Genomic DNA, 18,599 nt, shown 5'->3' with positions numbered 1-18,599 from the left:
CCCTCCCTCCCTCCCTCCCTCTCTCTCTCTCTCTCTCTTTCACTCTCCCTCCCTCCATCCCTACCTCACTCTCTCTCTCTCTCTCTCTTTCACTCTCCCTCCCTCACTCTTTCTCCCTCCCTCCCTCCCTCCCTCCCTCCCTCTCTCTCTCTCTCTCTCTTTCACTCTCCCTCCCTCCATCCCTACCTCACTCTCTCCCTCCCTCCCTCTCTCTCTCTCCCTCGCTCTCCCTCTCTCTTTCACTCTCTCTCCCTCCCTCCCTCCCTCCCTCCCTCTCTCTCTCTTTCACTCTCTCTCCCTCCCTCTCACTCTCTCTCTTTCACTCTCTCTCCCTCCCTCCCTCCCTCCCTCTCTCTCTCTTTCACTCTCTCTCCCTCCCTCTCTCTCTCTCCCTCTCTCACTCTCTCTCCCTCCCTCCCTCCCTCCCTCCCTCCCTCCCTCTCTCTCTCTCCGTACCTCCCTCCCTCCCTCCCTACCTCTAGCTCTCTCTCTCCCTCTCTCTCCCTCTCTGTGATGCTGCGGCTCCCGTAGTCCAGCTCAGCTCCAGTCTCCGTTAAACAGCAGTCATGGCGACAGTGGTCCAACCGCTCACCCTGGAGCGAGGTAAGACGCTCTCTCGCACCTTCCCGATACAGGCTATTTGTCCTGCACATATTTTTGAAGTTAGAAAATAAGACCAATATTTATAGAAATGTTTACCCCCGTATCGAATCGGTAAAATGTCGCTGTACACCTACGACTCGTATTCTCAATGCACCGTGCGCCTATGCCATTTTAAATCCAACAGTGCCTCACGTTTGGCTGAGCGTAGCTTTAGCAAAACGAAAGCGCCTTTCCTTAACGCTGCCTTCGGCTTATGTTCATTAATTCATCACCATTAGTTTCAGTAAGAGAGATGAGTGCAACCTGCTTAAAAGCGCGACGCGATATGAACCCATCCAGTATTATGTAATACCGAGGTTTGGCCGTCTTTCCCATATGCAACTCAACTTATTGAATTGTAGCGAGTGTAAAGCAGATTGCTCTCCTCAGTCCTACTATTACAGTCACGAACAGTGCAATTATATGCTAACCTAATGGTGGGCTGATGTCAGTTGACTTAACAGTGCAAGTGTTGTTTACTATGGCTCGAGTGGGGTGCCAAATAGTACATGCATGTAACACATTTCAGCGTGTGCTTTGACGTCGGCCACACGGATGTCTGTGATTTTTTATTTTTTATTTTCTTCTAACATTTTAAAACTAGAGAATAGAGTGGACTGCAGTACAGGTTCCCACAAGTCATGAATAGGAAATGGACAATGTCAAATGAAACATGAGACACTCCAGCTATTTCCTGTGGGCCAAGAAAAGTTACACCAGTCACTGTTAGATATAGACGATGTGCCTATAAATGCTGTTTTTTTGTTTAGTTTGTTGTAAAAAAAAATAATAAAAAAAATAAAAATGTGTTGAGATTGTATTGTGATACAATAATTGTAAATAGAGCCTTATTTTGTAAAGAAAGCTGCTCTATCATATCTTCTTTAAAATCAGTTGTTGAGGGAGTGACTCAGATCTGACCTTGGAGGGCATGCAGGGCAGCGGGAAGTATCTCCTGCCAGTGTAGTGCTATGAGAAAGTTAGGGATGAAAACATACTGTAGAGTTAAAGGACACAGCACAAACACTACCCAGGTCTGAAGTAGAAACAATATGTTTGTGCATCCAAACAATAAGGAGGAGAGTGAACTGTTTGTGATATAACACTATGTTTTGACTGCACAGCCTCCCTGCTTTTATATAATTGATATGAAAATGCAGCAGAGCAATGGGAAATGGTTCTGATTGATAATCATGTATAACTGTAGCCTACTACAGGTGCTCGTCATATAATTAGAATATCATGAAAAAGTGCATTTACTTACTGTTATAATTTTGATGATAATGGCTAACAGTCCATTTTTAAAATATTCAAATTCTCTGACATTTTTAATTTGGGGTTTTTACAAGCTTTGAGCCATAAAAATCAAAATGATAACAAATAAAGGCTACATATCTCACATTGCATGTAATGAGTCTATCATAGTTTCACAGTTTAAGTTGAATAACAGAAGTAAATGCACTTTTTCATGATATTGTAATTATATGATGAGCACCTGTATATGCACTGAATAATAGTGTCAATTGCCTTTGCTGTGAAAATAATTTTAAAGCTGAGAAACATAAACGTTGTTGGCAGATTATCTGTTATTGAATCCTTCAAAGTGAAGCAAATACTTCGTGAAGTAGGATTGTGTTGTGGAGACGAGTGATTTGAGCCCAAAGCAGATTGCATCACATGCTTCTGGTCACATCAGATCAAGAGGATTAGCAAAACAGAATGGCTGACATATTCTCCTCTGCTATTATATTCACCTTGCACAGCCCTCTGGGTTTTCCTGATCATGATAAAACAGGACATGGTTGCCTTATATCTATGTCAGATTGTATTGTCCCTGTCAATTAGAAGAGCAATGGAAAGACCGACTTTGTGTTTTTTACATAGCAAGCTGCTAGCAACAATGTTTTTTTCTTAACTGTCAACCCTTCACTGGTGTGGAACTATTTACTATAGTTTTTTGTTTTATTTTTTGTTTTGTGTTTCAAAATTACACTCAGAAAACAATGACTCATTCATTGTGTGTGCCCCTTGTGCAGCCATTATTTGTCAGTGTGTCTTTGTGGGATCTGTGTTGGCTTCACTAATTAGCAGAGATGAGGCTGACCTTTTATTCCTTATACAAAGAGAATGGAGTTCACAGAGTTCAGTGTTGTGGTGGAGGCTTTTAGAATATGTTTTTCTTTTAAATGTTCATAATTTACATAGTATAAGAAAATAACATAGTGAATCTGCTCTGAATCGTCTTAATGTCATGGAATTAATATTATATTGACCTAAAAAAAATCCTTTTTAGCTTGTCTGTCATAATATTTCTATAAAAATGCTTGATTATTGAAAATTTGGAGACGTTAACAGTGTTATGCTGGATTGAAAGTTGCCATCCGGCCGTGAGGTCTGAAATCTTCATATTGCTTGTTTTTCTGCAACAAACTAATAACATAATATTTAATCTTGTGTCACTGCAGACAACCTCTGACCTCTTTTTTCCTGAAGTACTGTAATATCTATGAAACAGCTCAATAATGTGTATTTCTTAACTGGTTACAGTCTGTTTGACTCATGGAGGAGTGAAATCATGTACTTGATTTTTAATTATAAACTGTACAGAACATAAAGACATGTTGTGTTTTATACACTTGCACAGATTCACCTCCTCCTCATAACTTATTGATATGATCTCACATAGGGATGGTCCGATATGAAAATTTTCTGCCGATACCGATATCCGATATTTGCCTCACTGGTGTGGCCGATATCCGATATTTGCCGATATTTATTTCAACGTTAAAAATCAATAGAAAGGCTTACTCAAATGTGGTAAAGTTTGTAAATTGTTCCATTATTGGAATATCTTGTGCTTATGCCTGGGACACATCTCACACACCAGGATGAAACAATCCTTTTTATTAGAAAAATATTAAAAAGACCAAATGCAATGTTGGAGTGAAATGTAATTTTGTTTTTGGCTAAATATTTACTCAGACCTACTTATTATTATACTTTCACCCATGTCCTCTATTAATGGGAAACACTGACACTGGGAATATGCTAGGCTACTATTTATTGTATTTTGTATTAAAATATGTAGCCTACCATGTTGTTTAAGCTACATGTTTTAACTTTAAACAAATCTGATAAAGGACACACAGCTCTGTATGAAGCTTTGGAATTGGAAATATCATAATGTCACTTTAACAGCACCTTATATGAACTTATGAGGCCAGACTGAATATTTACAGTTGGTTTAGAGCTGGCAAAAAGCAAACAGTAGATTTACAAGATTAGCCTGAGCTTTGAACTGCACCGTTTTCAATGATAAATGCGCGAACGATCGCAAATGCGTCTCATTAAATATGCGCGAAAATGCGACATGACATAACGCCTCGTTTTCACAGGTCATTAACATGACAAAAGTGGGCGGAGTAAACGTGAATACAGACATTATCATCACTGTAGTTAGACCTACATGACAGAAAGGTCATGTTTACGTGTCGTAGCCTTTAGCCTGTTAGCAGCTATGCTAGCGCTAACAAACAAAGTTATAAATCTGGCGTCAGGACGGAGAAACTTTCGCAACACTTACCTCAGATGTAGCAACAAATAATCCATCAGAAAATGATTCCTGTTAATCCTGACTCAGAATCATGTCCATGAGGCACTTTTAGTCCCGTTTGTTACAGCAGAAACCTGTGACTCTGTATCTCTGCGGTGTCCAAGTGTCCGCTCCACTTTGTTTAAATTTAGTAAAAACATACTTTCTTTTGGAGACGTGTGAATTTATGCTGGAGGTTCTTTATTTTTAAGAGCCACTGTTTATTTGAGATAATTTGAATAAATTGTTGCCCCGTCTACACTGCTGCTGCATTCAGGTGCGCTATGACATTACGGTGTAGTAAATAATTCAAAGAAAAAAAAAATATCGGCCGATATTTTCCCATATCGGACCGATACCGATATGTGAAAAAAGGACAAATATCGGCCGATAATATCGGCGGCGCCGATATATCGGCCATCCCTAATCTCACAGGCTGCTTCTATCTGCACATAGTGATGCCGTGATACTATGACCATGATTAGGCGTTTATTGTTATGAGTTCACATGGCCATCAAAGGATGTTTTCATGCTGTGTGCCAGACTGTGAGGTAATATAATTTGTAATTTCTCATTGAGCCATTTCTGCGTCATTTTACCTTGACCTTGAATTGTTTGTACATCCCTGAAGATCATTTCAACCGTCAGATGACAAAAAAAAACATGTTTTCATCCACTAATAGAACCAAAACTACAACTTATCGGAAGGGACTAAAAGAACACGATCCAACTATTTGCATATTGGCAGGGCAAGTTTATTTATAGGGCACAGTTTGTGGACTGCTGTCATCTTATGAGAGGTGGGTGAATAGCCAAAATATTTACTCAAGTAAGAGTAACGTTACTTTAAAATTATTTTACTCAAGTGGAAGTAAAAAGTACTGCATGAAAAAAGTTACTTAAGTACATGTACTTGTGTAGCCTAAATGTCACCGAGTACTGCACTCCTCTGGACCTACTAAAGAAAGCGTAGAACATGCCAATAATGAAAAACTTGCTCCGTCACCATCATTGTTTATTGTATACAAGTGTAAATAAAAAGATAGATGCAATTTATAATGTGTTCTGTATAACAAGTAAACATTTAAGTCTGCAGATAAAAAAAAAACACTAAGGAAGTCTTAATAACTCAGAAAAGTCTCTCCCACATCAGCCTTTGAAGTTATGCTTCCGATGCTGAGTTTAAAGTCTTGATGTGGGGAAAGAAAATGGTGCTAATGAGCATGTGAAAAGCTGAAAGAATATTTCTTGATGGCGCTTGACCTTCGTTTAATGAGAAGGAAATGCTTGTAAACCTCCCAGACAGATGCCCTTGCTGGGTGGAGCAGGCACCGCAGATCGTTATTCAGCTGGAGTCAGACCGCACACAGGGCTAACGATCCTCTACTGCGTTACTGAAGCAAGTCTAGGTGTTAGCATTCTTGCCTAAGCATTACAAGACATTAGCTATGAATAAATGTCACATGTATTCATTAGTTTTGGGTGTCATTACAGTATCATAGTGAAGCTTCAGAAGGATCTTAAATGGCACTACCTCTGTAAACAGAAGTTCCTCTCTTTATGCTTCTATAGGGATGTTTGGAAACACAGTGGCTCTCAATTTTTCAATACCACACGCAGAAGTGGTAAGCTATGTAGCCACGGCTGCGCTTTGGGCGGAGGCCGACAGAAGGGTGGAAAAGCTTCTGGCTCCGGCTGAGCGGGAAGGACAGAAGCCGGGGAAAGAATACCTAACCCCAATGACACCTGCACAGGGCAACATCCTTCAGCTGCAGGGGGTGACAGGGAGACGACCCTGTCACGACTCCGCCACCAGGAGACGATTAAAGAGAAGTGGGAAAATTGGAAGGAAATTACTCCTACTTGTACATATGGCATCATGGCCACATATAAACAGGAAGCAACCTCCCTCTCTCTCGGTACAGCTGAATTTTTTGGCTTTCTCTGCGAACTGCATTTGTGGTTTCTGTGTTCCACATTGTTTTACTTGATACTTTTGTACATCTTTGCCGTGTTTTTGTGTGGATCGGTGGATTTTTACTGCAGAGAGTCCATATTGGTCCTGAAGAAAGCAGCTTTTTAAAAGATAACAGCTAGCTTATCAGTCTCTTCTGAGACACTGAAGAGGCACCAAGAGCCGCCCACACCTGCAGTACAGTGGAGGCGCCACAAGAGGAGCTAGAGGAAACAAAAAAGGGACAAACGAGGAGGTATGCGGACAAGACTCACAGTTAAGCCACACATGCCTTCTATTGTTCTGGCTAATGGACGTTCACTGGAGAATAAAATTAACTGCTAAGCTCTTCCCAAGATGGTAAAAGACTGTTGTAGTGCGTAGGGAGCTGCGCAGGAGGAAGAGGAAGGAGGAGGTGGAGTTGACCAGTGCAGGACACCACGCTCTGAAACAGGGACAAACCCAGGAGGCGCTGCACCGTTTCAGAGGATCAGAGGAGAGTGAAGGCAGCCAGACTGGTTTGCTCTGGGTGCTACGGTTTCCCCGACCTCCAAAAACATGCTGGTCAGGTTGACCCACAGTGACAGCGCGGCTCAGTCGCAGCAGCTCAGGACAAACACCTGAACAGTGAACACTATTTTGCTGTGTACACTTGTACAATGACAAATAAAGCACTTATCAAGTGTAGCTCCCTGTTTACATTAAAACAACAAACCGTGAAACCCATTTAGAATAATGAAATAAATTAACCTATGAAAAAGAAGTCTGGATAAAAAACAATATTAAATAAAATATAACTGTCTACAATAACAGTATAACCAGGAATAGAGATAGAAAATCCTATAATAAGGAAGCTTCACCCTACTCGCCTGTGTGTGTAAGTGAGTCAGTGGCTGGTGGTGGTCGGAGGGGCAGATGGTGCAGGTTGACAGTTTCTATTATGAATTTTTTTTAAAACAATAAAGATAAGTGATTAGTAACAGATTGTTGCGGCTATTTTGCGACTATTATGTCCTGCAGCATGATACACAATGGAAAGAATATATAATATCAAGCATTCTAGTGGCGAGGTCATGGCAATAACCTTGATGATCAAAACAAACTAATCCTGTTCAATCCGGTGTTTGTGCACAGTCTGTACAATTGTGCTGAATCTAAACAAACAATCCATAGAGCGCTTGGCATCTTTTTCCCTCCTCCACCGGACCTTTATTCAAATCCATTCTCATTATCCCACACATTGATTCTCAAGCACCTTCACCATGACTGTGCTCTTGTGTTAAGTGTCTGTCTTCATGCATCACGATTTGCCCCTTTGTCCTGCAGATGTTTCCAGGGCCATCGAGTTGCTGGAGAAGTTGCAGGAGTCGGGAGACGTCCCTGGTCATAAGCTCCAGTCTTTGAAGAAGGTGCTTCAAAGTGAGTTCTGCACTGCCATCAGAGAGGTAGGCCACATTTTTAATCATCTAATAGCATCTAAGCCCTACTGTAATAATCCATCCAACCATGGAGTCACCTAGCCCCATGTCACCATTGATAATTTCATGAAGGGCATTCATAATACATATTTATATATATATATATATATTTATTTTTATTTTATTTTTATTTTTTTATATATGTATACAATTAAGTCAAATTACATTTTAAATGAACTTGAAACATATTGAGCATTTCATTGACTTGAAATTTTGATGAGCTTGGTGTTTTAATTAAACAAATCCTTTCTAAACAAGGTGATCACCCATTGTGTTCGCCGTTTTGTCGTACACAATAAAACACAAATGTACAATCTGTCTCAAACCCACCTTTGTAGCTCTTGTGGTGCATCACAAACAGAAGAAGCATAAACCAATTCCTTGTATTTTCAGTATGTGTTTTCTAATATATTTTCATACAATTTAAAGAAGATTGTGTACATAGAGCAAAGAAGGGGCTGTGGTAGGTGTGGTCACATTTAGTGGTGGGCAGCAACAAATCCTATGGTGGTAACTATGGTAACTGTGAACAGTTTTTGCATTGATCTATTGTTAATATCTTTGTAATGCCTGGGCCTATACACATGAAATGAAAACTGTCACAAAGATCATCGTCATCTCTCTCGGAACAAATAATTAAGGTTAAATGATTCTATTAGTCACTTGAAAGGACTTTCAGCCAAAAGATGAATATGGCAGGATTGAATAACCTATAGGTGGTTATTAATATTGTAACCACTTTTGGACACTTTTATGAGCAAATGATTTGACCTTGGTTCATTCTTACTGACGGAGAAGATGTTGAGCTTTGTGACCGTTTTTGTTCGTCCTGGTAATAACAAAGATATTAGCGATAAACATACTGTCTTTTCAGCTTCCCACCAACTCAGTTTAGAATGTTGTGATGTCACTTGAATGCAACCTATGGCTTTCCAAATGTGTTAACTTGTCTGGGATGAAAAAGGTTCACTATCATTTCACATTACAAAGAAAGGCTTGTTCCCAGCTAAACAACAGAACAACAACCCCGTGATGAAGGCCACAGTCCTATCTTCAAAAAGTTCAATGGGTTTCTATCCATTTGGAAGTGCATGGCACACGCTGGTCTGGGAGCATCAGAGTGAATGCTCTGTAAGGTATCACAGTATAATAATAAAATGACTGAGCGGCAGCACTAAGATGACCAAAACTCTGAACTTTGCACTACTATAAGTACGTGGCCTAGGAAATATTTCAATATGTTTTGATGTTATGGTGTTATGATCAGTGTGATGATTTACTGATGACCAGTACAGTACACTATTATTTCACAAAGCAAGTCATTGTTGAATCATCACACTCCACAACAGTGCGTCATTTACCCTCTGAAATATGACCAAATATTTTTTTATTTTGTCATCTCTGACTATTGGGGAATAATTGTTTTATTTCATTCATTTATTAATTTGTTGAATGATCTGCATATTTGCACATCTCTCATGTTCATCGATGTCGCTGCTTTGTTCTAAATAAGTCGTCAGGGTCAATAAGAGGAAAGACACGGGATGAGATGACTGGACGAGCTAACCAGCTAGAAATGATCGAGAATGAGGATTCACATGGGGAGGGCTGCAACCGGCAAGAATGACTTTTACTCTTTGAATAATTTTACGCAATTTGGCATCTTAAACAATTGATTTTGGTGGCAACAGTTGTAGATACATTGTAATGATAATATTCCTTTTGCATAAGAAAGGTGATTATGCTCTTCTCCATATAGTAACGTATATTCTTGAATAGAATTGCAGGAATGCCTCCCACTTCCTCCCACAGAAGTACTAAAGAAAACACACAGAAAATGTTTTCTTTCTTTTTTTCCCACAGCTCGTGAAAGTGTTACGTAAGCTAGCTGTATAAATACAGCACTCTACAAATCAATTGTAGAATTAGATTACTTTCCAACACAGTTTATGGGAAAAAATTTGCACTCGATATGCAGATAAGTACATACTATATTTCCTTGTTCATACTACAAAATCCAGCATCAATTACACTGCAATAGATTAAGATTATGAATGCTTCTGACACTGACTGACAGAAAAGCACAATATATTTAGTTTTGACTAATAAACTTTGCTATTTTATTTATTCTTTTTGATTAGAGGGAGTCTTAATTTGAACTGTGCATAGAAACAAAACATTTGTGCAAAGAAAGTTAAAGCTGTTACAAGCAGAAGCCAGCAAAGCAAATAATCTAAGTATTGGCTTCATGGGGCACATATTTGGACTTTATTCTTCAGAAAAAAAGGAATGGTATTTGAATAAGCCACAACACATTTGAGCTTCAACGCTTTATTTCGCCTCGAGGGATGACAGGGGAGGAAACATGGCTTTAACCGGCCTGTGCCGACCATTGACTACGAGTCACTGTATATTAAAGCTCCTCTGCTTGAGTGCAAAAGTAATCAGCTCTGAAGTTACCAAGACATTTTCCCAAAGCTTTTCTTCTGTTAATTAAGCTTAATCTTTAGTGGTAGACGTTGTACTAATTTCCCTTGGCGCTATATAAAACCTTAATACGTATTACAATGGGGATCCTCAGGTGAGCTAAGCCGTTACTTATCTCTGACATCCTCTGATATATGAAAATGTATGCTGCACAGGTCGGCGCTAATTCAAAGTCATTAGCTTCTCGCTGTGCCTTTATCTTCTGACCCTCTGACTTTGTATTAACCACCACTTTGAACTATTTCACTGTTTCTGCTGTGCTGTGGTTTGAGGTTTTGTGACCTGTCCCAAAACCTGTTCAGGTCTGAAACAGGATTGTCTTGGTCTATTTAACATCATCATCATTTATTCATTCATTTGTTTATTTATTTGTTTGTCTGATTGAGATCTTGGTCATGAGTGAAAGGGACCATTTTATCGTAACTATGAGCTAACTAGGTTGTATATTAACTACATATTATATGGGGCTTCAGACATCGCTTCAAGTCGTAAGTATACCTGGAGTAAAAGGGGTACCGTATTTTCCAGACTACAAGTCCCTCCGGAGTATAAGCACTAGCCAAAAAATGCATAATGAAAAAAAAAACAGATATAAGTCGCACCAGCCTTGGCATCGACCTGGGCATGGACGCATAACTGTACCGTAGACAAGCCTCTCCCGACAGCACGTTCAAGCTCTCATTTACTCGTTCCACTAGCTGTGGCCATCTAGCTTTTAGCCCACGATTTTTTCCTTTTCTTCATTGCAATAAGAAAAACACCTGCTTTTTTGCCAGTCCTTCACAAGTTTCTCACTCACTTCAAACTTTACAGTTTTTCTCATTTTCAGTGTACAGTAAGTAAGTAAGTCAGTAAGTAAGTGCTTTATTTGTCATTGTACACCTGTACAGGAGGAGCAGATACTGGTACACAAGCCTAGAGTGCCCTCTAATGGCTGTAAGTGTGAAAATAATTATATATTTTGATATATAAGTCGCACCTAAGTATAGCCAAGTACAGCCAAACTATTAAAAAAAGTGCGACCTATAGTCCGGAAAATACGGTACATGTTTATACGCATAATCTACTCTCATACCTGTACGCCCCTGTGCAGCATTATACTATTTGTTTGTTTGTTTTCTTTTAGTTAGTTGTTTATTTTTTCTTTTTTTTCTTTTTTTTCAGGTTTATCAGTACATGCACGAAACCATCACAGTAAATGGATGTCCGGAGTATCAGGCGAGGGCCACTGCCAAGGTAAGAACTCAACTACTACACAGTGTCTGAGAGAGACATCTTGTGTGTGAGTGTGAAGCATTTATTTTCTTTCTACTTTTTTTTTTGGAGGCCTTTCTTTATGAATCTAATATTATGGCCATTACACATTTGTTATTGTAGGGTGCTTGCCCTTTGTAACCTATATATGTGCAAACTCAAGCGTTTTAAACTTTTTTTTTTCCAAAATGATAACTTTTGATAACTTTAGCTCTGTACATCTTTTTTGGCAGTTGTATATATTATATATATGCTGATCCAGTTGGAGGGGTTTAATAGTTTCATGATGAGAGAGCGCTCTGCCGTGGATGAACATTATTAGGAACAATCCATGTTATTACTTCCATAACTCTCTCATTAATGGCTTCTTTGGATGCCTGATGGGAAATAAAGAAATTGATATTATATGGTTACAAGTCTCCAGCCTCTGGTCCAACCTCTCGCGTCTACACTGCTTTGACAGGAGAGTGTGCTTGTGAAAGGATGAAAAGAATTAAGTATGAACTCATAGCTGTAACACCTTATTATTTCCTATGAGATAAGATTGTGAGATTTACTGTTTAACACCGCCACAAGGTTTCCACAAGGGGTCCCTAGAGTGATATTTGCATTGGAATTTGGAAGTATTCCTTGAATATTACATTGTGAGATTGGTAATTTGATTGGTAATTTCTTAAGCAACCCTTTGGTCTAGATGACATGCAAAGACTATTTGACTAATAAGACATCATAAAGTTGTGAACGGAAATGCTTTGTACGGCCTTTGGGCATCAGTGTGCATGCATGCTGAGGAGCTGCTTTGAGCCTGAGATCAAGGTTTGCCTAGTGAGTCAGCGACTGTTAAAGATAATGAGATGGCAACAAAGGGAGGTGAGTTTGCAGAATACAAAAAGGTGGGAAAACAAAACATTGGGGGAAGCGAAGATAAATAAGCCCAAGTGTCTGAGAGGAGTGTAAAGAGAGTTGCAGGAATATAGAGCATGGACCTACAAATGGCAAGTGACAAAATGTTGCTTTGAGGGATTCTGGACACATTTCATAGATACAGTTCACCCCTTGCAGAGACACACTAGAACTTGTCCCTTTGCCTTCACTGTTCAGAAAAAGATGCAAACAACCAGCACATGTGTGAATGACCGAATGTTTGGCCGCGATTCTACTTTGTTCTCAAAGAGTGCGGCATATAGTTCAAAGGATCCCCACAAGCAGAGAATCACTGTAACCGGCTGCTGCTAGATAAAACTTATCTGACTGCTCCAGCATGAGTTTGGAATCTAAATCTGTGTGTTCAGCAAATTATGAACTTTGTGCAGCAACATCTACAATGTTAGGTGAATTGCTGTGTGGTGCAACGAAAGTAACAGGTGGTTTTGTGTAGGGCTGTCACGATAATTACTACATCGACCCTGGACCATGCTAAGCTAGAGTCAGTATTGAGATAATCCTATCCTTAGTCTGTTTCCTAAACAACCTGATCTGTCTCATCTGCAGGCCACTGTGGCAGCGTTCGCCGCCAGTGAAGGTCACTCTCACCCAAGAGTCGTGGAGCTTCCTAAAACAGATGAGGGTCTGGGTTTCAATGTGATGGGTGGAAAAGAGCAGAACTCACCCATCTACATCTCACGCATCATCCCTGGGGGCGTGGCAGAGAGACATGGAGGCCTGAAGAGAGGAGACCAGCTGCTGTCAGTCAATGGAGTGGTATGTCTTTCTAGTTCAAGTGCTAAAAAATCAACAGCTCAAGACAATATATATCCCTCCAGTGGGCATACATGCTGCTTCAGGTGGTATTCAGGCCACACATACTAGTCTGTTTAATTTAGAAACAATTTTGTTGTTTTTTGAGCCTCTGTAAAGCATGCAATGTCACAGCTTTCATATAATAAGGGTACATGAATGAATGCATCATTTATGATGAATTCATGCATGGATTCTTGATGACTTCTTTAATGTATCATCAAATAACATGAGTTCATCAGGCCTCTGCAATGGGCTATATGCACAGTGTCCCCACCTGATTTCTTCCTGCACACTCGCTTGCTCTCCTTTACAAAATCTTGGAGCTATCGCTTCATTTGTGTGGTATCCTGCTAATTGTGAATGTAAAAGTTAGGGGAGAGGAAGGACAGTGCAGATGTTACAGTCCAAGCGGAAATCATGTGGGGTCACTGTGCAAATAGCCCATTATGTTTTTTGATAAGCACAGCTAAGTGCTTTAGTTTATGGGGCATATTCATAATGAACTCATGATGAATTAATGATGAGTTCACTTTTACTGTAAGTTTATACAGAGCTTTGTCTTTGCCCCGTCTGCATTTTTCACAATGAAGAAAATGAAATAAAATCATCATCATCATCATCATGATTTACTCATGAGGCCTCTTATTATGAGTATTTACATGATGAAGGGATTCATGGAAGATGTAAAAGATGACCACTGTACAGTTAAAGGTAATATTTGACTGTTTATTAAAATGCAGAGTGTGGAAGGCGAGCACCATGAGAAGGCGGTGGAGCTCTTGAAAGCGGCGAAGGACAGTGTGAAGCTGGTGGTTCGCTACACTCCCAAAGTGCTGGAAGAGATGGAGGCGAGGTTCGAGAAGCTGCGCACAGCCCGACGCCGCCAGCAGCAGCAGATCCTCATGCAGCAGCAACAGCAGCAGAGCGTCAACTCACAGCAGAACCACATGTCGTAGGTGAGGCGCTTCATTGCTTTAAGGGCGAAGGAGGGCGAAGGAGGGCGTGCACCGATACAAGAGCCCAGGATCCAAGAGGAGGCACTGTACAAAAAGACTGTTGTTTTCAGTCAAAATAACCCCTTTGTAATGCAGTGATATTAATGAACTTAAAAAAAGATTAGCCATCTTGTCATTATGATTTATAGTTTACATTTTCAGGGCTGAAAGTAAAGAACTATGAAAGATACTTTGTAGTTGCCTTTGTTGTGCCCTTCATTGGCCGACTGTGTGAGGACTTATTGCCTGCAGTCTCTAGAATCTAAACTGGAAGGTAGAAAATGAAAAATGATTAAATCCAAAGGCTTTACAAGATGAAACCTTTTTTTTTGCTCTTTCATGAAGTGGAGCGTTGTTGTTGGAGCTGTGTAAGTTAATGACTGGCATACTGCAAGAGTTGTAGCTTTGAATAAGAAATTAGGAATCACATCTTAATGTAAAGCGACACTTTTCCTCTGTCTTTGTGTTTTCTTTTAAAGAGTTGGGCAAAAACAGCTTTTGATCTGAGGTGCAACAGGCGTGATAGAAATAGCAAATACAATCACTTTATGTAATGATTTACAGTACCAACAATGATGCATTTAGTTATTCATTGTTCAATTAAGCACATTACTGTATTTAATATTATCGTGTTTTGCCTAGTTTTCGTTTGTATTATTTTACTTAAGAGTGAAACTGCCCACCTTACTTGATGCCAGAGTATAATTCTGTAGTTTGAAGTATTTTCAGTATCTGTCATTTTTGAATCCATTTTGTTTTACTAATTGTGTTTGTCTTCTTCTTTTTTTTTTTTTTTTTACTGTTTTTGTTACGAATCATGATCTGTTTGTTGATTTTAAGCCTTTTTCTCTTCTCTGTGTCTACTTGAGTATCTGTCTATCTGTTGGTGTATTGAAGTTTAGCATGTGTCTGTGGCAATCTTTTCGCATCGCAGGCAGGAGACAAAACAAGTATCATGTTTTATCAAAGCATGCTTGATGTCTTGAAAGATTTACATGGTGGCCATTGAGATATTTAAAAGTGTCACAGTTCACAGAGCATCATAAGCCACTACATACGCGAGATTACATTGAGAGATGGACCACTGGGTGGGTCTGAGCATGACATTTGTAAAAAGGTAGAAAAAAAAAAGAAATACAGCAGGTGCTTAGTTGGAAAAGGTAGTGGCGCTTTTTCTTACACAGAAAAATGTAGTCTTTTGGCAATATAAACAACTCCTGAATTAACTTTTTTCACCTGCTGTAAGGGTATATAGTATAATGTTGCCTAAAACACACTAATGTTAAAGGAACATGCCACCATTTTTCCATACTGAGATATGTTCTTACCTGAGCTTAGACAAGTTGATGTGTACCTGTCTGGTCTTTGTGCGTGCACTCAGTCACGCAAAAAGACCAAAGATGTCGTTTGCATTTAGCCTCTCCTCCTCTCCTCTATGGGGCCAAACAGGGGTGAAGTTAGAAACGACCAAGCTCTTCCACGTTTCCCTATTTAAACACAGCTACACGATCCAAGTGCAGTTACACAAAATTAAACATGTCGATTTTCTAAGCGGATAAAAAGGGGAACTATATTGTAAGGCGTAATAACACCTTAGGAGCACTTCAACGTCTGTGCAGTAAAGTGAAGCAATTACTGCGCGGACGTGACAATCGACATGTTTAATTTTGTGTGACTATGCTTGGATCGTGTAACTACTCATGTAACCGTATTTAAATAGGGGAAACGTAGAAGAGCTTGGTCGCTTCTAACTTCACTCCTGTTTGGCCCCATAGAGGAGAGGAGGAGAGGCTAAATGACAACATCTTTGGTCTTTTTGCGTGACTGAGTGCACACGTAAAGACCAGACAGGTACGCATCAGCTCGTCTAAACTCAGGTAAGAACATATCTCAGTATGGAAAAACGGTGACCTGTTCCTTTAAAGAGACTAGATGCAAGTTGGTCATTTTTATACTCACTACTGCCACCTCAGGTTTTACACGTAACTGCAGCTTCTATATTAAGCTTGTGCATGACGGCACTTCAGACCCAAATTAACAACCTTTTGAGTGACAGTGCAGGATTTTAGAGGCAGTTGTGCTGAATAGGTCTGAGCTCATTCTACACAGATAAGGACATTGCTAGAACATGGGGAAGGAAAGTAATTGATTTTAACATTTCTAAACTCCGTATAGTCCCTTTAAGTTAATAAGCCAATTACAGCTGCGGTGTTCTCCCTGTAGCTTGAGAGTTCTCCATAGTTGAAAGACTCTCTGTATCCTATCAGTCCTGTTATGAATTCTGTCTGAGCCCTGATTAACTGTTGTTTTTTCATTGGTAACACTATAGTGATTAGCAAAATGGCAGCGTTGTGACAAGTGTTTGTGCCTCAGCCGACTTGGCTCTCAGTTTGTTTTTCCTTATGTGTAATCTGCAGGTTGTTTCAGAAGAAAAAGTGAATGGACGACCACAGCAGATCTCAAAGACCACCTGTTTGCGCTGAGCATCCCAAAGGAAAAAAAAAACACTTCTATTTCTCTCAGTGTGGACAGAGTAGAAGACTTTTTACTTTCCACTCTCCCTCAGCTCTTGTGTACCAGTGAACAAGCAAAAGAGCCAGTTTTCCCAACAGGCACTGCTTTCGGGAGACTCTTGCAACAAGTCGACCATTTTCACTTCTTATGTTTTGGTTTTTGGATAGTCGTTTTTGAAAGTTGTTAGTTGTATCTTCTTTATGTTTGCAGTCACTATTGATTTAGATATAATTTGTACAGTGGTGTTTTTTTTTTCACAATTCCTCGACTGGTGCTTGCGTCTCCATACAATTGAAAGATCCATCTTAGGTGTGTCCTGTTTTGGGATGAAAGTGTGAAAAACTCTTTTTTACCTTCTTATATTGTAGCAAAAAGAGATTTTGTATCCTGTAGGGTTAGCAATAACACACATGGTTCAGTTTGATTCAACACTTTATTCACTCTAATAAACTTTATTTAGTGTTGTGCAAATGATGGTTTTGTACATTGTGCGGCAGCTTCTGTTCAAACTTGTGCCATTACATGAGATTATTATTATTAATGACTAATTATGGATCACTAAACGCGCACTCCAAATAAATAAAAAACATTTCTTGTTCAGAGTTTCCGACAGATGAAAAGATTGTTATCCAAAAATAGGTTTTAATATATTTATTTATTTTTTATTTCCAGATTTGTCTAGATACTACAAATATAAGATAGATATATAATAGGCAACTATTCCTTTGAGATTTTATTTATTTCGTGCACAAAGCAATGTAAGATTGTCAGTGTAGTATAAGAGTTTGTTTATTCTGTTTTGGACAATCCCTGAGATCAAGTGTACACAAATGTTTGCTGTGAGTTCTCATCCCTTCTTTGGTGCTAAAGTTTGTGCCAGTGTCTTGTCTTTCAGTGTTGTCATAGTTTTGATTCCTTTTTTTTTCCTCCTTTATTTATTTGTTGGTTTGTTTAACGGCTATACGATCAGATCTGCATATGTTTGCGCATATTTAAAGACAGTGGTGTCACTTATTGAGTATTCCGTCAGAGCATTAACACAAAAGTCCCCACGTATGAATTTAATTTAAAAAGTGTCATTAAAATGTATTGTTTTTATCCACATAAGAGTTGTTGATGCAGTGTCTTCTTAATTGACTTGCATTTTTTTATGCTGATAATAACATTCTGTTGAGACGAAGAAGACAAACTGTTCATATGCAATTGTTATACATATATATTTGTATAAATAAATCTATGTGCTTGTGTACAGTGAATACTCTTTGAGTGATTCTTAAAACTGCTGCTGAAACCCCAAGACATAGGAAAAAACTAGGCCTTATACTAAAAACAAAAGAGAGTAACGTCATTATCCAAGATATGGGATGTTCGGTAACACTTTATAATAAGGCTACATGAAGACATAGATGACTTCATGCATGAATTTGTTTAGTAACTACTGTAGTGAAATCATGAGTAAATGAATTAATGAATTCAAAATTTACATTTTTAACTGATCATAGTTATGAAGTTTATGCATGAATATCATGATTCATCATGATTTTTAAGAAAATTAGTTTGCAAGATATACCTTAATATACCACTTACTGCTGTACAGAACTCATCATTAGCTAATCCTTAGTTTATTCATAAATTCATGATGTTTGCGTCCCCTATACTAAAGTGATGCACTTTTATGCTTTGGACAATAATCAAGGTGTTAATTGGACAAAACAAACACGATCATCAAAGACATTATAATAAACACACTAAAATAATAAAAACACTGCCTATTGCTTACATTACAAATAGATATTGTTTTTCTAAGGCCGATGCCGATATGTACCACCAATATTTTTGTTAATTTTATTTAAGAATCATGATATTCATGCATAAACTTCATAATTATGATCAGTTAAAAATGTAAAGTTTTTATTTTTTATTTTAGTGAATTACTCATGACT

The 18,599-nt window shown here is 38.9% G+C and overlaps 1 protein-coding gene across 2 annotated transcripts; it reads left to right on the top strand.

Moving 5' to 3' along the window:
• Positions 1 to 491: 491 nt before the first annotated feature.
• Positions 492 to 17,827, top strand: lin7a (lin-7 homolog A (C. elegans)). Of its 2 annotated transcripts, none has more exons than XM_079582428.1 (6): positions 492 to 603; positions 7,515 to 7,633; positions 11,318 to 11,389; positions 12,899 to 13,108; positions 13,888 to 14,099; positions 16,560 to 17,827. In XM_079582428.1, exons 1-6 carry the CDS (start codon positions 567 to 569, stop codon positions 16,579 to 16,581), a joined length of 672 nt encoding a protein of 223 aa, XP_079438554.1. In that variant the 5' UTR covers positions 492 to 566; the 3' UTR covers positions 16,582 to 17,827. The 2 variants fall into 2 exon arrangements, with proteins under 2 accessions (XP_079438554.1, XP_079438555.1); XM_079582429.1 differs by having other exon boundaries at positions 13,888 to 14,103; positions 16,560 to 17,825.
• The last annotated feature ends 772 nt before the right edge of the window (positions 17,828 to 18,599 follow it).

Source organism: Gobius niger, assembly GCF_951799975.1.
Source record: "Gobius niger genome assembly, chromosome: 2".
NCBI classification, from domain to species: Eukaryota; Metazoa; Chordata; class Actinopteri; order Gobiiformes; family Gobiidae; genus Gobius; species Gobius niger.
This window is presented reverse-complemented; position numbering and strand designations above follow the sequence as displayed.